This window comes from Ammospiza nelsoni, chromosome 5, assembly GCF_027579445.1.
Source record: "Ammospiza nelsoni isolate bAmmNel1 chromosome 5, bAmmNel1.pri, whole genome shotgun sequence".
Taxonomy (NCBI): domain Eukaryota; kingdom Metazoa; phylum Chordata; class Aves; order Passeriformes; family Passerellidae; genus Ammospiza; species Ammospiza nelsoni.
This window is the reverse complement of record NC_080637.1, coordinates 45,043,184-45,066,390: the sequence shown is the minus strand read 5'-3', so window position 1 is coordinate 45,066,390 and position 23,207 is coordinate 45,043,184. Positions and strand designations below refer to the sequence as shown.

The 23,207-nt window shown below is 42.0% G+C and overlaps 1 protein-coding gene across 2 annotated transcripts in view; it reads right to left on the bottom strand.

Annotated features, from left to right (window-relative positions):
- ELK3 (ETS transcription factor ELK3) overlaps positions 1-22,870 on the bottom strand; it is a 36,972-nt gene extending 14,102 nt beyond the window's left edge. The window contains exons 1-2 of one of the 2 annotated variants that reach the window (XM_059472167.1): positions 22,465-22,870; positions 5,504-5,712 (exon numbers count right to left, since the gene is read on the bottom strand). In XM_059472167.1, the coding sequence (XP_059328150.1) occupies positions 5,504-5,710 (207 nt within the window). In that variant the 5' untranslated portion in view covers positions 5,711-5,712; positions 22,465-22,870. Of the gene's footprint in view, positions 1-5,503; positions 5,713-14,815; positions 14,866-22,464 lie in introns of those variants that run through there. The other variant, XM_059472168.1, reaches the window with a different exon arrangement.
- Positions 22,871-23,207: the final 337 nt, after the last annotated feature.

Below are 23,207 nucleotides of genomic sequence, written 5' to 3'. Positions count from 1 at the left end.
GCCAGGGTAGGGCTGCTGGGCCCATGCAGCTGCTGCAGAGAAGAAATGAGCAACCAGGACAAGAGCAGGGGCTCCAGACCAACAGCTTAAAAAAAAAATAAATCTTATCAATAGACAGCACTCTGACACTCAGAGAGAGGGCAGGGAGTAAGGAATGCCCCTCTTCTGTTGGCATCTTGAACACTTTACACTTTCCCTCCTCTGCCCCCAGAGTACAAACCAGTGACTACAGCAAATGTGCCCAGCCCTGTGGAGAGGTGCCTGGGAACCTGCAGTGCCTGCTGCCTGCTCCAACACATCAGCCCTGCTAGGGAGCTCATTCACAGCCCAGCACTTCAGGAACTTGCTTTATGAGCCCTTCCAAAAGCAGCCTCACCGGAGAGCTCTGAATTTGCTGCAGGGATGGCCCTCCTCTGCCCTGTCCTCCACAGAGCAGCTGCTGAGATGGTTCTCCCTGCAACTTCAACAAGACTATCCTGGGAGGGGTTGTGTCAACTATGCACCACTGAATCCATCATGTGTTTGTGATTTATTTTTATCAGCTCTGACTCCTGTTCCGTGTTTGAGCCATTTAGAGCAAATGTGTAACTATACTACCAGGGTGACTGAAGCATTTTAGTAGCTTGGCCCAAACCTGTTAGCTGGCAAGGTTGCTGGCTGCAGGAACCACTTGGGAGATTGATCTGGGACATGGGATTCACTTCCTAGTCAAACTTCAGACTATCTCAGGAGCAGGAAGACCATTTTTCCCTCTTTCCAGGAAGTGACCTTATAATCAGGATGCCCAAGATCTCACAATTTATGACAGGAAAATGGACTTGTCTGTAGGCACTAAACATCCCTGGTCAGAAAAAAGACCAGAGCTGTAGCGGCTGCTCCTACATCCCACTTGGATGTGTTGCAAGTTCCCTGGCTCTAAGAATACTGAGGGGTGCAACACGTGTAGGAGCACAGGTTATGAATCCCTCCCAGAACTCTATCCAGGCTGCTTCCAGCTACTGGGACCCCTACCCTGACAGGGGGCTGCTCACACTCCAGTGTCTGAAGTACACATGCTGGCAGGAGGTACCTGAGCAGGATGGTCTGCTCTGGAAAATGGGAGTGTGTCCACATCAGCATGTGCAGGCAGGCAGATTCTGCTAGCATCACAGGTTATGCAGTAATGCTTTGTACACTGTGTGTGCAGGAGCCAGATTTTGTAACATTTTTGATGCAGGCACAGGTGCTACTACCCTGTACACCTGTACTGACCTTTGGAAGATCAAGGCTCTCATTTAGCTGGATTTCAGTCTTTCTTCCTTCACCTCCAGCTGGAAGATAAAGGCTATTTCTCTGGCTAGCACCTATGACCAGGTTCTCTGCTCTCCATACTGCAGGTCACTGGACATCCCTTTCCTCTCACATCAAACATGAACTGTTTTATGTGTCTTTTTGAGGCAGGTGTTCTTGGGCTTTCTCCTCTACCCATCACCTCTCACTGAGTGTCAAATCCTTTACTCCCACCTTTCCATATGGATAGCACCATATAATCATTTATGCCACTTCAGCCAAGCACTTTCTTGTCTTCCATAAATCACTCTTGGATGAAGTTCCTTCCAGTTTTCTATAAAGGTAATTTGTCCCTTAAAGTATTTCCTTGTAACACCTCTGACCTGCACCACTACATAATGTATAGCTGGTACTCCAGCACAATCACACTGCTATTGTTTCATTGGAGGATTCTATTTCCCCTGAGATGTCTTAGAGAAGGCCTTCCCAAAAGTAAAATAACATTTTTCATTATCCTGAAGTATATCCTCATTTATATCCTGAAGTTCAGAAAGCACCCAAGCAAGGGACCTGAACCCAAAACAATTCTTTCATGCTTCCACCCACACTTGGACATTAAAAATACAAACTAGTAACCAGGTTATGGGGCTTGACCTGTTATGGGAGGGGAGTGAATGCACTGGCACCTCTGAATCCTGAGAGCACCTGAGAAGCCCTGCACTACAATGAGCACAAAGCAGCCCATGTTATTTTAATGCTATAAATCATGCTGCCAAGCCATCTAAACAAGTGGGCACACAATAACTGAAACTAAAACTGACTGAATACCAGACTGAATAGTACTCACTGAGTAAAGCCTTGGGCTACATGCTGTTCAGAGAACATGCAAAAATATTGAATAGCTGTTCATCACAACAGTATGTGACTGGGTAATTAAAGATGCAGCAGAACTCATGCAAACATCAGCGTTATCCAGGGAACTGTGATTCTTTTATTTCCTAACTTCTGAGGACTTGATTTCCACATTCCACAACCTCTACATCTTATTAATGTCAGTATCAGCACGTAATTTCCTGGATTCACCCTCCTTCTCTCAGAAAAAAAACCTCATGGGAAAAATCACTAGCTTCTCTCTTGTGGTGTCATCGTGAAATATTCATAGGGACGTTCAGTAGCCTTGAAACCCCTGGTGACTTCCAAAAGATATGTGCCATTACAGCTACCATAAAAACAAAATAACCGGGTAACCTGAGGAAAACAATAAACTTATTAACTCTACTTTTATAGGTATTTTACTTCAAGCTGAAGTGCTCTGTGTGGGAATAGTGCTGAAGTATTTTCTTGCCTGAAAGCATTACAAGGGATTTCTGACTGGCAAAAGTGTGACATGGTGGACACAAGCTGTAGGTAGAGTGCAGGATGCCTTTCCTCAGTGCTATCTGTCATCTGTGCTGCTGCTCTGTTGAGACAATAGGAGAAATGCATTAAATAAAATAAGAGGGTGGGGGAAGAATTTGGGGAACAAATGAAACAGGAAATGGAGTCTTCAGATTATCTACAAACATTTAGCAACTATAATCATGGCAGCAAATTACAATCAAGACATGCCATACTCTATATTTCCTGGGGTGCTTTTTCTGTGAATTTAACATAAATCTAGCCATCAGCCTCAACAGCATGTCATGCTTGTTTTCAAAGCCAGGCTAAGGAACTTGTCCTAATTGTGTTATTTTTCTCCAGTACTGGAATTAATTTACTTTTAAGTTCAGATGAATCAGATGATGAATTTTAACAAGCCAGTGTTCCCCCCAAGCAAAAGGCAGAGCTCATAAACCCCCACTTATCCAGCAATCAGGTTTTATTTCTCCATGGTGAATAATTTCAAAGATAATCCATGAAACATTAGTTAGTTCAGTGTCAACTGTATGCAGGAGGAGCAGAGGGCAGTCCACGAAAGGAAGGTCCAGCCCATGTGCTACCATACTTTCTAAAAAATCACTGACCCTTGTCTCAAACTCACATGCTGCCAGATCACTTAGGTTATAGGAAGAGAAATTCCTGTCAATAATTCCATAGTGCAAATGAAGTCCTGTCCAGAGTTCTGCCTCATCTTTCCTGCTGCCACTCCATCTGCAGCTCAGTGTTTGTCACATTTGTTCAGTGTGCATCCCATTTGTCCCAGCACCCCCAGCTGCCAACACATCCATCATTGCACACCAGCAGGGAGGGGACAAGGATTTCAGAAGGCTCCTTAAGGCTACCTCAAAGTCTAGACTGCTTTTAGGTTTATCTCACAAATTAATGAATGATCTCAAGCATAAGAGCATTACGGTCTGAGAGGGGCTCTTTCACCTCCCCAGTCCTTCCCCTTTTGTTCTGCAGGGGGGAAGGAAGAATGTCAAGGAGCCTTTCCTCCTTTTCTTGGCTTCTTCCCTCCTGTGCTGTGCAGTATAGACTGAACTGAAGGTAGAGGAAGCGTTCAGGACTGAACCCACTGCTGAGCAATTCCCTGCCACTCCACAAGGATTCACTATCTGCTATCTTACACCATTCAAAACCTGCAGCCAGGTTCTCTGTCCCTCTGCACTCTCCCAATAATCCACCTTTCTCCACTGTCTGGGAACCTACACGTCACCAAACACTATACCCACAGAGTGAGAAGCTCCCACTGTTTCATTCCAAAGAGTTACTCTTTCCATTTAAATAGAAATAGCCATAGATTTGGATTGGGGTTCAAACCCTGATTGCAGTACATGGGGAAGAAATAATTTATCCTTCTTTCCATCTAGGAGCTATGACCTCCACTGGACCGCAGAATGCCTGGAAAAATGGCCAAAATCCTTGTGCCACTTAGATAAAACTGTCAGACAGAAGACCATCTCTACAAACAGCAAGCAGTTGCCTCAGCCAGGCAACTGATGAAGAAACTGTACAGCCACTCTGGCAGAGACAAAACAGATGACAAAGGTGTGTGCGTGCTGGGGGCAGGGAACTGAAAACAGAACAGGGGTTTAAAAAAAAGGTTAAGGGATAAAAGAAGCAAAAGAAGCAAGAGAGTCTCAGGTAAGGAGCCATTATATTCCATTACTTCAAAGAGAACAGAGAGATCTCAAAGCACAAGTGCTACAAATATCTTGTTCCCTGTTTTTAGGCAATGTCTGTTCAGTCACTAACAGCATATTTGGGTTCTGCCTGGCTCTGCTCTTCATGCACCAGCAGGCACTGTGTCTCCATTGATCCCAGTCAAGTTTATAACCAGAGGGGCTGGAGTCATATAATGAAACAAACTTCCCCATGCTGGGCAGAAGCCTTTTCAGCACTTAGTGAAGGGGATGCATCACACCAACTGCCCAGAACAGCCACTGTACTGTCCTCACCAAATCCTTTCATGCCTTCTCCGTCAGGCCACCTTTGAAACGTATTAAGTGGGAAAATCTGACTTCTAGTGGACAAAACACTAACATCCCTAAATCTAAAACTAATTTTTTTTTCCAGGAGAAGGAGCCCCTGTGGGTCATGGAAAGTCTGTTCATCCAATTGTTCATTGTTAATTTGCAGTCAACATGTTTTTTGATCACTGTGTTAGATTGACTGCATAGCACTGTGCCCTGCAATAATTAGTGCACTACAAATAATACATGACAACAGCACTCTAAGGTCAGTCCAGAAACAGTATCTACTTTCCTCTGCCTTGTGCAGGCAGCAAACATGCCCTAATTGTGCTGAACACCAGCATTACTCACTGTATAATTTCATCTCACCCCTTTTTCTGAAAATCAAGATGAAAGCAGGCCAACAAGCACAGCTATGAAGTTCTCCTTTATAATATACAAAATCTATAAGAGTCTTTTTTTATTAATATTTAGTCTTCAAGAATATAGGAAATAGTAAAACCTAATAACTTGGAATTTTTATATCTTATTGAAAAATATCCATTTAAGGAGAACTAATTCTGAAAAGATTTAATATCGATTAGTAAAAACAATATAATATTCATCAAAAAAAGGGTGCAGAAACAGTTTGGAAATTCCTTTAATTTACTGGAGTCTAAAATTGAGAAATGTGAATATGCAAGATTTGTGTTCTACAATATCTGTATATTTTTATTCTACAATCTTTTCCTTCTAGGATCTTGACTAGTTAGAGGAGCTTCTGAATAGCTTACACGGAGAGGAGAAATATTAACTGGTAGCATTTCTATTTTTTTAGTGTGCATGAGAATAACAAAATTTACCTTGTCATAATAGTATCTGAGCGCCCGGCTCAGCTTGTCATAATTCATATTAGTTTTGTTTTTTCTGAGTCCCCACAGCTTAGCCACTTCTTCTGCCTTGAGAAGTTTGAATTCGCCATCATTAGATGTCCAGCAAATGAGGTGCTCGTGTTTCTGGTCTAGCAGCAACTGCAAAAGGAACTGCCACAGTGTGATTGCACTCTCCATACCTAGAAGGGACAAAGGAGAGCAACAGTGAGCAAGTGTTCCACCCAACACTCATTTCAGTAATAAGCTTTATGCAGGAGTCATCCTACATAACTGAGAAAAGGAAGCTACCACATCATTCACAACCAAACATCCACAAGACCTACAGGTCTTCCACTGCTTTTCCAGTATTTTCCCCACTGCTGTTCTCTGAAGGATCACATAAAATAGAGGAAGTATTTAGAAAAGCACTGCCCACAAAGTTCACGTTATACAAGGTCACCCCCAGTTGGCATCTTCCATTCGTTGTAAGCAATTGCTCTTCAAAGGAACACATAAGGCAGGGAGAAAAGGACTTAACATGACTATCCACTGAAATGATATTAAAAACCTGCTGTTTACAGTCAGGAGGAGTTTACTGGACTTCAGATACATCACTGTGAAAAAGGGGAGGACAAGGGAACACCAGAGCAATTGCCTTTGATTACAGGACCAGAAGCTACATCTCTTCCCCCTCACACCAGCAGACTGCCTTTGCCTATTTTGTTTTTTTTCCAGGGCCTCAAATTACTCTTGATGCTTCTGTTTCCCAATTCAAATAGGTCAGAAGACATTCTTTATTTTTTAGAAAAGCTGGAAGTTCAGTACACTTAAGTACAGTAAAGTAAGTGATGTTTATCCAGAACCTCTCTTTAATGGGGATCTTTTCTTTCATTATCATAGGTACTACTGAGAATGAGGAACATTTTTAACAGTGCCTGAGTCTAACATCTGAGGTTGGTTGAATTTTTTTCTCTGCTAAAGGTTGTTTGAATATCTTTTTCCTCTGCTACTGAGCCCTCCCTAGAACAAACCTTTTGTTCAGGCACTGCAATGAAAGGATAAACTGAAGGCTGGCCACATTCCAACTCAGAACAGGTATATATACAACTAAAAAACTGGGAGCATTATCACTGCTAACAACTTATCATTTTAATGAAGATGCAGCTAAATCTGACCTTTTAAACCACAGAAATATTAAATGAGATTTTCACCCACTTTCAAAAACATTCTCAGCTTTAGCATGTTAACACTGAATCAAATAAAAATTTTTGGCATCTTCTGATTCTTAACTTGGATATGTTATGTCACAGAGATTTATTGCTGGTATTGATTGATTGACTATGGCGCTGATGGGGCTAATTATTACCTGATTTACTTCTGTGCATGAAACAATGTGTACTTTTGTCTTTATCTGGACAAGCTCAGGATTTGTAGCGCCCTCCTTCATTTTGTTTCCCCATGCAGTGTTGTTTGTGCCCTAGCAGATGCCACGGACAGGATGCCAGGCTGGCTGCCTGCCGCTTCCCTGGATGAGCGTACCACAAGAGGGCACAAAACTTCCAGCTATCCCCGGCAGGGAACAGGAGAGCAGCGGGAACAGCTGCCTCTTCAGGTCTGCCCAGCAGGAAGGACATCACCGTGCTTAAGGCTCATGAGTAAAAAGAAAAACAAATTGCGTGAGCTACTTTACCAGTGTAAAGCAAGTTAATGATACTAGAGAACATCGTCAATAGTTTTGTGGAAAAACAGGATTTGGAGCTATGTTTTGGTCCAAATAATTTTTAAGTAAGCTAGCCAAACAAGGGTTGGCAGAATTGATGATGATTTTATTATCTCTTCAAAATCCTCATTTCTCTAATTAACTGAGAGTCCCGTCTGAATGACAAAGACAAAACCACTGATGCCCAGCTGAGTGACACCATAACAACGCAGCCCTTTCAAAGGTCACTTGAGGCTCCTAGGACTGTCAGGGATCCTGGAAACAGAACAGCCTATACGGAAGCTCTGGCACTTTCAAACATTTGCATTTGCTTCATTGCAATTTTATACAAATCCTTTTCCACATAAAATAAGGCACCAAAACAAAATTCATAGCTAGTATTAAATATACCTGACAGTTACTCGCTTTACAGCCTTTAAAAGTTTCTTTAAACTACACCCTCTTTGCAGACATTAGCATCTTTAACAGATTATTTATCTATAACTTCATTGATAATAAAGTGTCCCTATTAATCTGGCATCATAAATATACAGATACACATCATATATGTATATACTTTCTAATACTTGCAAGTTTTGCAATTGACTTTGCTAAAAACGTGTATTTATATACAATCATATTCCTCCTAAATAATTCTATTTTCTGTACATCACATATTTTGCAGCCATACCCTGCATAATTTTAACTTGCATAATAAAATTCCTCCTAACAAGAAATCACAAACAGAACTTCTGTTGCTCTGGAAAATTTTAAGTGCCATATAAATATCTTTCTTCAAAATTGTACTAAAATGTGTCCTATGCTACAAAGACCTGTCAGCAGAACTTCAGCTGAGGAAACTAAAGAGGGTTGAGAATTATGGAAGAACCAATACAAACTTCACCACCATACCATCACCCGAGACAGTATAATACCTCAGAGACACAATTCTCTCACCCAGATCTTAAAGTACAAGTTCAGCACTCATGGCTCTGAAGAGAGGTTAGGTGGAACTGAACGCCCAGTGAAGAACATTTTGCTGCAGCCTGCTCCATCCCCATTCACCTCTGCCCATGAAAGCTCACAAGGTAACAAGGTAACTGCAGCTAACTTTGTACTAACTACACTTTCCATGATGAACCTGTTTTCTGATGCTTATCATCTGTAAAATGTAAACAGTTTTGGATTCTATTTTATCTACTGAGTGTGGCACTCAAGGTGACTCAGCCACAGGCATAATGTGAAGTGCATGAACAGCACAAGCCTGGGTGAGAGAATCCCACAGGAACATTCACTCCACAAACCATAGGTCCTGGTGAGCAAGGAGGGGTGATTCCCGTCAGGTTATCTCATAAAAGGTTACTGCCACCTTTTTGGAAGTGGCTCAGTTATTCCAGCTGAGATCCATGGATAATCTCTGGGGGTCACTCCAGGTGCTGGTGCCAGGGCAGATGGCTGTGGTGGGATTAGATTCAGGCAGCTCCTCACAACCCTATCTTGCCTGACCACAAGCTCTCCCAAGCCTGTGGCTCTGAAGAGGCTTTATAAAGGACCTGTGTACCTCAGACTTCAGCATCAATGTGCTCAGTTGGTACATGCATAAATCTTCTACTGGTATGACCCAAGTCTGCCCCTACAGAAATGAGATTAAAACAGCTCAATGCTGCACTGTGCTTCATCCCTCCGTCTGCCACTGACCTCCTGTATAAAGCTTCCCATATTGCTTGTACAGCAACTGTGTGTATGATTCCTACAAGTGGCAAATCATGCTAATTACATTTTCAGCTGATCATTAATTGTATGGTCCTACTCTTCTAACCACCCACCTTGAGGTGTGCAGGTCTGAGTCACACTGACTATTCACAGCTGCAACTACCTATAACAGAAGCCTTGCTCTAAGTATATATGGTGAACTAATATCTCAGATTTCTTGAATTTGGTAAACTGGTGCTAATCTCATTTCCATTCTGTAAAATGTGATTTGCAGAGGAATAGTTGTAGGAGGATCCTCTGCCTGGACTCCTCTCTGAGAAGGAGTTTGGAAAGCAAAGGGGTCCCTTCTGCACCCCATGACTCAGAGGGAAGGCTTCTCTAATAAACTTTGTCTGCAGCTCCCATTCTGCCCATGGCAAATTCCCATTCTGCTCACAACAGAAGAATCTAAGATTCTGCAGTGACAGGATTTTATAACTGATGCAAAATATTTTATTTCCAATCAGGCCAACAGATTTATTAACCTGCCTTTCTCAATGGGAACTGTTTTGAATTCCACAAGGCACTAACTGTCCCCTTGGGAGGACAGAATGGCCACACAGGGCCACACACCTGTGCCCCATTTGAGTGGTCAAGCAAGAGAATCACAAAACAGATGTATTGGATTTATTAGAAGATATGTAATTCAACCAAAAATCTGGTACCTGTATTAAAAGTCATAATAAATTATGACTGTGAGGAGTTGGAGATCTTCAGAAAACATTATATTTCATTTATGTATTTTCCAACTCTTTTGAATTTTTACTGACTCAAAGGGAATTCAGTGTCTTGCCTTACTTTGACAGAAAGGGTTGTTAGGATGTGGCCACTTCTTACAGTGACCACATTTCATTCAACTCTTTATTAACATTAAATAGTAATAATAAATATTCCTCTTACTTCTATGCTCAGTACAAGATTTGAATGCAGAGCAATAAGTAATACATGGAACCACATACTGAATTCCATGGATTAGCAGAAAAAATAGTTTTTAAAAAGCTTTTATTTAGATAGTCACATGTATCAATGGTACAGAATGAGAAACACAACTTATGTTAGAAACATATACCCTGTGTCATGGAAAGCCTAATCAAAATTCATACAGACAAAAGAGTCAGTTTTTTAATCCATTAACTCTGACATATCTGATTTTGCCATCTTACCATTTTTTAAATATTTATACAATGCATTTGACAGTCAAAGATGCTTTCTAAGCCATGAAACAAAATTTGCTAGTTTGACCTGACCCAGATAGCCTAGAAATTTTATTTTGTGATCACTTCCACTACTGCTCATGCAAATAATCACGGGCATAGTTAGAAGAAATTATACTTGGAAATGCTGTGTTAGACAGCAAAATGGTATTTCAGGACTGAGTTTTCTGAAAATCCATTTCTCTGGCAGCTGTGACAGGGAACCACACTGACACCATCTGCATTAGCAATTTACATTCCTTGCAACGTGCTTCCCCCCACACAAACCCTAGCAACTGCATGATCAGTGTGATACACCATGCCCTCCACACACCAAATTTTAAGTTTAGGTCTGATGCCAGAAGGCAGCAAATCAGAGTGTCTGTGCTGATAATTCTGCTCTTGTTTCAACCAAACTGAGGGACTAACAGAAATGCCCAAACTTGGAGCAGCAGTGGAGTCAACACCATAAGCTCTCCCTGAAGAGGATAATGGAAATGGACAGAGACATCCATAGAGCAAAGTGTCCTGTCTGAGAGATGATATTCCTGTAAAGGGTCCACCCAAATTCCTCACTTAGGCAAGGGGCCTACATGCCAAATACTCTCTCCCCCTTTAGTATATGAAGACTGGCTCCAACCAGCATGAAAAAAACACTATGAAAACATTATACAAGTTGCACTAGAAATAGTTAAGATGTGATCATATATGTGCTGATGAGCTGCATAAGCTTTTTCATTTTTTACCAAGACAATACATATGAAATTTCATGTGATAAAATGTCAGTCAGTAAGGTAGCATTAAGATCCAAAAATAAATTTATTAACGTGCTGGGCAAATAAGCAAGGCATCTTTAGGTCAAAGTGGTGGAAAACCAGGAGGCTCAAAGACAAACTGTGAGATAAGCAGGATAATCCTCGAAGCATCAAGTTTTGTAGGACTCTTGCATAGGAAAAGCCACATGTAAAAGGCAAAAAGCTGGAAAGCAGCTCTGTAGAAATTCAGGACTTCTGCAGAGGTCCTTAGCTTTCACACAACTATGTTACAGCTGTAACACAGCTCTGCTCTCCCAAGTAGTCCAGGTTTCCTACTTGGATTTTTTTCTCCATGTTAGCTCCCCTACAGCCTTTTCTGCTGATCCTGGACAATCAACATTGATTGAACAAGTTTTGAAGGCTAAAACTAGGAATCCCTCCAGGCATTAGGATCAAAACCAGTCCCTTTTGCTTTAGAGGGTCTGCAAAGGAACATCTGGGAGCCTGAGCTATAAACCAGGTCGGGGGATTTGGGGCAGAGGAGGGACAGCTGAGTGGGACAGCCTGGCTGGGGTGCCCAGAGGCTGAAAATAACCTGCTGGTGAGCAATTAAATCAGGAAGACATAAAAGGTGTTAGCCAGCATTACGCCATGTAGGTAGTCACAGAGAGATGGTGATCAGACATGTACGTGAAAAGGATTAAGAGGCTGAGTCAGGGCAGGGAAATTAATTTCCCTTAGCATATGAAGAAACTGCTGATTCCTTCTGTAGCCAAAGCAGCTGCAAAAGATCCATCTCCTTTTTGTATGCCCCATCACAGCAGGCACACACCTCCACTTACATTTCCCTTACAGGCACGTGGGTGCTTTTGCAAGCACACAGCACTTCTCAGTAACAGATGCCTTTTTTTTACCATTTCAGCTACTCTGGAAAACGTGTGTACATTTTTTGTGCATCCATTTTCTGGTTTTGTATCCCAATTCTGCCCAGCATGTTTCTCTGAGCAGCGTGACGTGGGGCATTGTTAGTTTCTCATTCACGTTAGCATTTGGCTTCCTTTATTTCTGCAGGTTGCAGCCAGGAAACTGGAAAATGGGCCACAGGAAACCTGGCCTCCTACATCTGTCCCAGTTTGTAATAGCAGCTCTGGTTTTATTTTTCTAAGTGTCTCAGGTTCATTTTAACCCTTGAGAGGACTGCTGCAATACCATGTGCAAGAATGTGACTGTTTTGCCATTATTTTTTAACCACCATTTCTCAACAATAGAAATGGAGATTTTTTCACTTAACTAAATTAATTTTAAAGTCCATTAATACTTAGAAAATAAACAGTTACAAATTAATTTAAAAAAAAAATTTTGCTGGAAATTGGCAAAAGAATTCCATATATAAATTCCATGCTATATAAAACATCAAAGAGTACAGACAGACAAAAATACAGAACAAGGTAGTGTCTATATATATCCTAAACACAGTTCTAAAGTGAATGTCAATATGAAAAGTTTAAGAGCTTATAAATCCTCTAGAACATTTTTTCTATTTTTCATTTTTTCTATTTTTCTTTTTTTTTTATTTTTCATTTTTTATCAAAAATTGAAGTACACGTTTTTCTTCTAACTACAGAAGCAAGAGTGTCGGTCAACAAAAGGAACTTTCCTAAAATAATTTAAAAATTAGTCAGTCATAACATTTTTCACTGAAAATTCATCTGTATAACTATGACTATATCATGAGAGGTTAAAGACAATTGCCAAATCTGCCCAAATGTTTGCTCAGAACTATTTGAAAGAAAAAGCTGAGTCAATCCTAACACTTTATTTCTCAACAGAGATGCTTCAAGGGTGATAAATAGGATGTGGTTGGTGAGGAGTTAGTGATTCTGCCAGAAAAGAGAAAAAACAAATATCCATTTGTTTACTCAGAAAGCTTTCATATATTCATCAAAGGAGATTTTACTAGTAATTTAATTTGGCTTGGAAAAATAAGCTCTGAAATAAGTATGTAAATATACCTAGTTTAATTTGAGGCAGAACTTTCTCTATTAAAGGTAATAAATCAAACTAGTGGTGCAATCCATACCCAGGACACTTTAGGGAACCAACTGTGTGTATGATACAGAATGCTGGTAATTTTTCCACATCCAGCAACCAGGACATTTCCTGTCAGAGCATCCTCCAAGTCCTTCCATTGTGATGAAACTGCAAAAACTTTCTAAATCAGGACTTCCTCCTATTATATTTTAGAGGCGTCTTTCTGGGAAATGCAGATTCAAGCGAGAAAAAAAAAAAAAAAAAAAAAAAGGAATTCCTGCAGCACCACCCAGTGGAAACATTAGAGAAAGCCACAGGGGTGCCCCAGCGCATACGTTCCAATTTACTGCAAAACTACAGTAATATTGCCACACAAACACAGACTGGTTTAAGGATGTGCCAAAAAAACACAGAGGGTTTTGCAGGACGATCTACTCAACAGAGTCATACAAGGTATGACTACTCTGCTACTCCAGCGTAACAGTCATCTTTTTACTTTAAATTGTAATTACAAAGATTATTTACAGTAAAAATTTACAAGGTCTCCTTCTCAAGCAAGAATACCCACTATTATGGCCCAGCACGTTTAAAAAAAATAAACAGACTCCTGTGGTTAAAAGCAACACAAAAGAGACAGCAGCAAAATCTCGCAAAACATTAAGGGATAACATCAAGTTCCACCACAGAGAGGAAAGTACTCACACATATGTCCAGTAATGCTTCAAGTAGGTACATTTGGTAATACAGTGTTTGCAGTTTTTAATTTTTTTACCTAAGTCAAAGAAAAGCGGAGGCAGATGTCCAAAGGAAGAAAGTTCTGCACTCTCCAACCTAATAAAACAAAGGACTGGTTGCCTGCCAAGCAGAGGTGTGATGACACCGCCTCTACAACACCAGTGTTTGCACGTTTTCTGTAAGGATGCAGTTCAAGAAACAGTTTTAATCCCACTGGAGTAAAAGCCCTTAGCAGGAGGGAACATGGCTAGTTGCTTCCCCGTGAAGGCTTAAAAAATAACCTGCTCAATTATTTCTAAAGCTAGCCATAAACAAAACTACATAAATCTGTAATGGCTCCAACCCTTCACCTTGGGACAGCCACAAAATGAGTGCAGACTCCTCACACTGCTTTCTGTCTGCTCATGTGGTGCACATCTGTGGCACGCTGGCAGCATGCTACACTGCAATCTGAGGGACTCCTGCTTTCAAAACCAATCCTATATGTTTATTTTTCCCATATGACTTCCTCTTATATTTTTGTCGGCATCAGTAGGACACGGATCATGATTACTTGAGCGTCCTATATAAAATTTCTGATGTTTCCAGAGCTGAAGAAGGCAGAGGTTCCAACCTCCAGGAACAGCAGCTATTCTGAAAGTTTACTTAATATATCAAGACATGATTACTCCCAAATGCAAATGCTTTATCTGTGCTCCCTTCTTTAAACGAAGTATTAAAATTTTCAATTTCGCAACAACAGACCAAATTCTTTGTAATTATTCAGTGGCTCGAATATGTTAAATTGTGTACTATTACTATCTGCTGTCTCAAATGCTGCCTTAATACATTTCATATTCAGATGTTTAAACTAATCTTCCCCTTGCCACTGATTTTTCCTAGACTGAAACTCATAAAAAAGCAGGTCTTTTTCATGCTGTGAGCAGAGAGGAAACTGGCCAAAAGGACAGGAAACAGCCCTTGGAGTTCTGTTAAGGCAAACCAAGGTGGCTGGCAATTTTCATGAAACCTGAAGCACAGCAAGATCATTGCAGCATAGACTGGTAGTCAGACTTGCCTTACCATGCAAACTGGATTTTCAGAATTTGCTGAATTAGCAAAATGAGCCATTGAACTATTAAATAACATTCAGGCTTACCTGCATATTGTCATGTTGCAAGGGGAGTCAGTTATAGCATTATACCAAAAATGGTGTAAACAATTCAGCAGATGGCAACCTACAAATATGGAATCATTTTACTCAGACAGTCTCTTCCCAAAACATTAGCTCTATTGCAGTAGGTTTTGGAGCACAAGCCAATGTAAGTTCCTTAGCCATAAAAAAAATGAGCAACAAGTCACAGCACTAGTCAAGGTCTGTACTTTTATTATCTCATAGTAAAAACATAAATTAATAATTATTCCTACACATAAAAATCTCAAAGATCTGCTATTCTTCTCAGTGCTAATCAAAGTTCTGCGTGTTTATCATGCACTAAGTTAAACCAAAACCCAACTAAAATATTTTAATCTCCTGACATTATTCACTCGCCTACTACACCAACCTACATGTTTCACCTAACTTCATTTGTTAAACACTGGGATATACCCCACAGAATGCATTGTGGAATACATGAGATCTCAGCCAGGGGAAGAGCTGTTTGTCACTGTACTGTGACCTGTGTGCTTAAACTAATTCCCACAGCTGCTGCAAACTATGAATGAGAGAGAAATGAGAGAGTATTCCAATGACTACAGCAAACTTTGCTGTATGCAGAGTGCTCAGATTGCACGTTTAGAAGTGACACCGATGCACCAAGTGGTTTGTCAATGTCTCTGCTGCTCAGGATGCATAACAGCCACTGTTTTGACTTGTATCCTGTCCTATTGAATCCTATTGAATTCTGTATAAAATTACATATTTAAGTAAAATGCAAAGACTCTATTCCCTCTTCTCAACTTGGATGAGACTGCACAGTCAGCATTGTTGCGCCCTGCTCCCAGGGAATCCAACTGCCCTGTTCTGTGAGGGTTTTTATCACTGAAGTGGCAGTCCTGAAGTGCTGCAGCCATACTTTCTATGCCAGCCCTATTCCACACTCACAGTTTGCTGAACTGACCACACACGCCACTTGCTCTGAGTCTGCTCTGAGTCACCAGACTTCACAGAGGTCTATATCCAGAATCCAAACCCACATTCCCATCTCAGCTATGTTAGTGTAGCATGGAAGAAATTCTCTGAAGGTAGTCAGCTTTCTCCAGATTTAACTAACTGAGATGCAAAAGGAATTTGTTCTTATTTTCTAAATGCTTTTTAAAGATTGCTTCTTCACATGAATTACTGTTAATTGCTGGGAAGAGATAATGGTGGTACTTCAGTCTATGAATATTTTTGTTTATGCTGTATTGTGACTTGATACAGCAAAGGCCACTCAACACTACCACAACATAAACATTTAAAAACAACAACACACATTAGCTTCCTTCTCAAAAAGCCTAAACTGAAACACGTCTGATCAATTTTCATTAAAAAAAACAACAACAAAAAGGAGAAATATACAGAGGCAGTAAAGAAGTGCTGTCACCACATTAGAGGCAAATGGATGTGAAATAGAAATCTGTTTTCCAGATGAACTGTCAGCTGTGTTGCAAAATAAGGATGGGAAACTTATAGAAGGACATTTGATTGAAAACATTTAGATCCTTTAGATGAAGGATATAATCCAAGTCTACCCTTTTGTGTACAACTGCAAAAGCATCTTCTACACAAACATTTTTGCCCATTCACTAATATTTTCAGAAAAAGAGCCATCGTCTAAAATAGTATTAATGGGACTTTGGACTTAATACTTAGGTTAGAGCCTAGAAAATTTTTACCAATTTTACATTATTAGTAATATTCATAAAAATTCTGTATTATTCATTACATAATATAATAACTTTGAAAAATAAAAGACAATGTGTAAGACATTAGTTTTCCCCTTATGGTACTTCAAGTGATCTTCATGTTAGGAGCCACAAGATAAGAAAATTGTATACTTTAAAGCTCAAAAAACTAAGACAGTACTGCTTGCACAAGAGCCAAAACACATTAACATGTAGTAAACATGGTATTTGCAAAGATCATCCAAGTTACATTCTGAATCTTCAAATATTGGGTAGTAAATGGGAAAGCAGAGACACAGACATGACTGAAGTGACTCTCTGAAATAGGTCAGGGGGAAGCCATGGAATGGGCAGTATCACTCACACAGTACATCCTGACACTGCAAAATTTAGAGCTACGGAAGACTAGGAGGACCCTTCACAGAGCAAGCAAGAGCCACTGCAGTACCTTAGTTACATTTAACATGCACCTTGTCTCAGTGCATTAACAGAAGTGCTGGCACACTCAAAAGTAAATACATGCCTAAGTGCTTTAAAAGATCAAAACAAAGTAAGTTTAGAAGTAAGTTCTTCCTACAGAGACTCTTGTCCTGAAGATCCTGAGCTGTATCTAACTGCTCAGATGTGGACAGACCACACGCTGTAGTCTTCAAAAACCTTTCTTTACACAGTTGACTGATATTTATCTCCAAAGTCCATAGGTGTCCTGTCTATAACTGCCATCACACACTTGAACAGTTTTCAACACTCGGCCCATGCATGTGGGGTCAGCGGACCTTCCTCCTGACACTGAGGCAGAAGCACTGCAGCACCACCACTGTGGGCACAACTGCTCAGAAACAATTATGGATCCACAGACACAAGAAGGACAAACCCCACTGCTGTAGACAATCACAGCAATGCCACTTGAGCAAGCAGCCAAAAATCAGACACGGTGTTGAGAACTCCATAACAGTAAAAAAATCCCCCATCATTTTCAGCTGAGTTGTACCTGCCTAGGGCATGGCAAAATTGGCCTCCTATATTCTTAGCTGCCATATAACTTTAAAATATTACTTAAATATTTAGTTTTCTGGTATAATATGAGATACTGCCCAGGAATCACACCTATCAAGCAGATCAACAGCTCCAGGGTACATTTTGATAGTGCAAAAAAAAAACCACAGTATTCATAAAAAATAAAAATGCAGAACTGACTATACAGTTGGTAACTGGCATTGAATTAGCTGCCAAGAAGTCTCTTTGTGATATTTTTGTACCCATGCTCATTGGCAGGTGTTTTCTTTAGTTCTTGCTTTTGGAAAAGCTGAAAGTCTCCTTCAAAGAGCTTTTAAATTAAAATCCACTCTTAACAACAAACCCGTAAGAACCTGAAATGCAATACAATTGCTGGCACATAAAATCACAATGCATTAAAGACAGTTTTAAGGGCAAAGATGAATTTATTTTTCTGAAGTGCACAGCGGAGAGGCACTTTGTACTTCATCTTTATTTCCATCCATGCAGCCTTGTATTTTGTGGTGCAGTGAGATGGACTTCCTGTGCCTACACCTTGACATTCTCCTCATAATCATGACTAAATCTTTAATCATTCATTCTTCAACATGAGAATGAATGTATTTGGTCATTCAAGAACTCTTAACAGCCTCCAGAATCCTCATTGATTCATTTAACAAGCCACAGATGAAGTAAACATCTGTCTAATGATTCAAGACGATGAGATTCCCCATTGTGGGGAACACCGAGGAGAATGCCAGGGTGAATCAATCCAAGGAGACGAGGCGACTTCCACAGGCCCGTCAGGACAGCCTGTGGCACGAGCCACTGGGTGTGGTCCCCAAGCACAGACAGCAGCTCCAAACCAACAGCGCTCTGAAACTGGCCCAGGATAACCGTCCTGTAATCAGTGCACAGCTCCAAAATGGATTCCAGCAGCAGCACCCAGGCGTGCCATGCACGGGAGCCATCTCCACCAGAAGAAAGCCATGGACTGATAAATCACCTCACTGCACAAAGGAGCTCAACCTGGCATATCTTTATAGGAAGTACTAGCTCATTTTTCAGTTCTTTATTATCTTAGATTATTTAGCATTATGACAGAGAACCACTCAGAGAGATAATGGTAACTACATGAACTTACAAATTTTAAATGATGTCACCAACTCACTAGTTAAAATCCTTTTTAATAAATACATGCATCACAAGTAACTATGTGTTGGTGCTCCCACCCTTATCCTGCACTCCCTTATCTTTAGTAGCCAAATGTCTGTTTATTTTGATACCTATTTCTGTCTTCTGAAGCAACATTGTTGTGATGTGACTGCATTCCCAAGGCTAAAATTTGTATTTTCTGTACAGCTCAAGGACCTCCATGTCTGTGTTGCACACAGCTACCTTCCTACATGCAAATATATGAGCCTCAGAGCATGCAACAAGCTCTGTGCACCTTGGTGAACCTGAAAATTTATTTTCATTCTGTGCTAAGTCTTTCAGAACCAGTTTTTGACCAATATTTGTGTTCACTTGACCAATAATAGCTGCCCCTAAGAATAACTCTGTCATGAATACCTCCATCCCATGAAGGGCACTACAAGAAGAAGGCAAAGTTTACATAATTAGATTTTATGCACAGCAAATGGGAAATACTTCAGTCTTTGGAGTGATATACTTGATTTCTTCCTATGGCTTAAGTTTAATGAAATAACATTAAGTAGCAGGAGCAAAGAACCACTGTGAATCAGTAAGCACTGAGAACCACTAATGAATAAAACAAAATACACTTTTGTTTCTACATATGGAAGTGTCCATGTGTGTGGTGTTATAAACAGTTACAAGGAAGGCTGAAAGTGAGTTTCTCCCCTGAGACTGAGTTGCTTATTTCAGCTGTTGCATCTAGGTGGATGGAGTCGGTGATATCAGAAAGGATATAAAACAGTGGTTTTTTTCTTTTTAGGACCAACTCACAGAGTTGATTAGGAAAAATCAAGCTGTAAGCAATGATTGTAATACTGAGCAGACAATATATACTCCTAACACATTTTTAGACAGGTGAAGAATAAAATTATATTTATAATAAAAGCACCTTTAATACTTTTTTTATTATTTGAGTGGAAACTATCATGCATTACATGACATCTGGATATTTTTTTTCTATTCCATTCAGAATTGTTGTATTTTTAACACATCTATAGATTACTTCTCATTCAACCTTTCAAATTCACAGAACACACAACATGAAGTAAACTACATCTGTTTTCCTGAGGACATCAAAATGTTTTACACTTATCTCAAACAAACACAACACACAAAACATATATAGTGTGGATAAACTACATATATATGTATGTGAGTAAGTATGTATGAATGTGTGTGCTTCATCTACTCTGATTCAGCAGACAGCACACGAAATTCCAGCAATATTTAACACAATAAGTGAACAATTTATTGTCCATATTTCAGAGAGAGATAGCGAGAGCCAGGAAACACTCCTCAGTAAGTTTTGGTGCTGTACACCACACCAACTGCTCCATAACATATTCAACAGGTTTTTGAACACTATGTCCAGTATTGCACTTCCTTCTCTAAAACTGAGAAATTTACAAAAGAAATAAACCTCCAAAACTGAAAAATAATCCCTTGCTTCCTGATGGCTGCATTTGATTGAGACAGAGATTAGGCATTGTCTGGTTTGTACACTATTCTAAAAATTCTTCACTGCCCCGCTAGAAAATCAAGAGACATCTGTGTCTGGAGATTGTGTCAATAATCCACTAATAGAAGTCCTCTGTGAAATGATGTTAATGAAGAACTTTTCTGTGCCACTTGGACACAGGAAGTGCAGGAAACACTGCAGATCTTCTGAGGTAAACACGTGATATACTGCAAGCACTATATTTTTTCATAATATTTGCAAATTAGTTTAATGCTATCACATGATAATTCAAGTAAGTAGCTTGGTGTTACGTCCTAATGCATACAATTTTATTCTCATTTATTGACATTTGCTTCAGCTAAAATCCACTTGCAAGCAAGAATCCATTTTCTTTGTTTGCTCCAGACTTTTTTTTTTCCGCAAAAAGTTGTTGCTTCTAATTTAAAGATTGGTGGGGCAGGGCAAAAATCTTTGTAATTCCAAACATAGGCTTCTTTCATGACCATTATGAAAGCAAATCATCATAAAGTAATTACACAAACCACTAAATCAAAACTGGTATGTATAAAATCACTTGAAAACAACACACGTAAAGCACCACCACAGGAAAGCTATGTGGGTGAATATATTTTTCATACATGGCCATCACCTCAGTATCTTGGCTCAAAATTTTTTGACTTTGCAATTACATACAATTGTCAGACATGCACAGAACATGTTTATCATAACAGAGACATCTGGCTACCCCATTTCCATATTTCCTATGGAAATATTTATGCATAAATTAATCAGAAATAATTGAAAAGTCTGTATGAGCAAAATACAAGATGAATCACGGCTTTCGGCTTGAAATGAAATGCAACGATTGACTTTTGGAGTCCTCATGACCTAAAAGATGCTACATTATATAAAATTGTCATAGCACTACACTCCTAAGTAAATAAAGATGTAACTTGTCTCCCTTTCAACTGCAACGTTAGAAAGGCTGACAGGGCTTCACAAAACCCTCCTGTGTTAGGGAACGGAAACTCCTAATGAGATTAGTTGGTGTGTGTGCAGACATTACTTAGCCATGACTAAATGGGCTCTCTTCCTGCAGCCAGTGGAAAATTCAGGGAACTTTTTCCCCCTGCAGCATCAGAGTCCCTCTAACCTTCAGCAAAGCCAGATCCAACAACAACTCTCCACTTTCTCTCCCTTTCTCCCTCTCTCTTTTTTTTTTTTTTTTTCCTTCCCTTACAAACATTTTTTGTGTTTTTCTTTTTTTCAGTCGGTGGTGGAAACTATCCACGTCGGCCAAAGGGGTCGGGGGGCAGGGGGTGGCTAAGAAAAGAGGGTGGGGGGAGGTCCGGGGAAAAGGCAGAAGACTACAAAGGAAACTGTAAAAAGGAGCAAATACATAAACCTGAGAGGGAGAAAACCACAGAGTTTCTTTGTGAGCTGCAGTGACTCATTTTCAAGATGTTGTCTGCTGCCAGTTTCAAACCGGAAGCGCATGGCAATTAGTCTTGCTGTTTCCAGACAAGCCAGAAACTCTCCCGACACTTTTTTTTTTTTTTTCCTTTTTTTAAAGCCCCTTCTGCAGTTTCTGCAGGAGCCTTCCCTTCCCTCCCCCCGCGCCCTCCGCGGCCCCGCTCGGCCTCGCAGCGCCGCCGGGGACCCCGCGGCGCCCCCGCCGCCCTGACAGGCACCGGGCGGCCCCCGAGCGCCGTAACCGGGATAACGCTGGGAGGGGGCGGCCCCCGGCACCGCCAGCCGGCTCCGCGCCGCGGGGAGCGGGACGTGGAACGCCCCGGCACCGCCGAGGGGCTGCGGGCGGAGCGGGGTCCCGGGGCTCCCCGCGACCCCCGGCGCCTCCTTCCCGGCCCTGCCGCTCCTCACCCTCCGGCATCAGCCCCCCACACAAACACACACGGTCCGTGCCCTCACCTGCACCCGCAGCTCCCGGGGGGCGGCGGGGCCCCCGGGGAAACCCTCACCGGGGCGGGGGCCCCTGCGGCGGCGGGAGCCCCCTCGGGCATCCCGGCCTGCGACTGCCGCCCCCCGCCCCGCTACCGCCGCGCTGCCCGGGCCCGACCCCGGGGCAGGACCCCTGGGCTCCCCGGACCCGTGCGGGGCTCCGAGCCCCCTCCCGCGGTGCCCGGCAGCCTCACCTCCCTCCCGCGGGCTGTCCCCGCGGCTGCCACCCCACCAGCGGCCTCCCCTTCTCCTGCCCGCAGCCCCCCAAAGTTTGCGGGAGCCGGGGCGGGCGCAGCAGCACTTGTACCTACCCAGCGGCTGAGGGACTTTTCCGCTCTCTCCTGGTAGTCTAGAGGGAGCTGAGTAAAATTCCCTGTTTCTCCATGCTGACAGTCTTCTGCAGGCTCTCTGTAGAAGAGAGCTCTAGTAGTAGAGAGCTCTAGTAATGAGATCCTGATTTTGTTTTCCCTTTTTCCTTTTTTTCCCCCCCTCGGGCCAGTGTGTGTGTGTGTGTGTGTGTGTGTGTGTGTGTGTGAGAGCGCTGCCCGTGAGAGGCAGCGAGCAGGAAGCCGGGGCAGGCAGACAGCGGCCCGGCTCACTTCCTCTCCCGCACTATTCCCCGGGCGGTTTGCAGTCTGTGTAAACAGCCTTTTCCTCCCCGCGCCCCTCGCTCTGGCCGCCGATGTGCAGCATGGCTGTAACACAAGACACACGCATAGTACAGCGGGCAGCGCCGACTCCGCCGGCTCGCCGGGAGCTCCGCGACTCCCCCGACCGCCACCCCTTCCTGTGCTACACCCCCAGGGAGGAGCTTCCCACCGGCCGCCCCAGCTGCTCGGGCCAAAATGCACCCGCGTTTCCCCGGGGAGCACCGGGGAGATGCTTATGAACCCCTTGGCCATCCCGGAGGATGGTGGCGGCTTTGGCCCGGCAGAGACGGCCGCCTTGGTCCCACCGTGCTGGGGTTGAGGTCACCGTGGAGGGGAGCGTTGGGCACCTGTGGTGGGGTCCCTGCGGGCTGAGGGGCTGGTGGGATGCAGTGCCTCGCTGGACA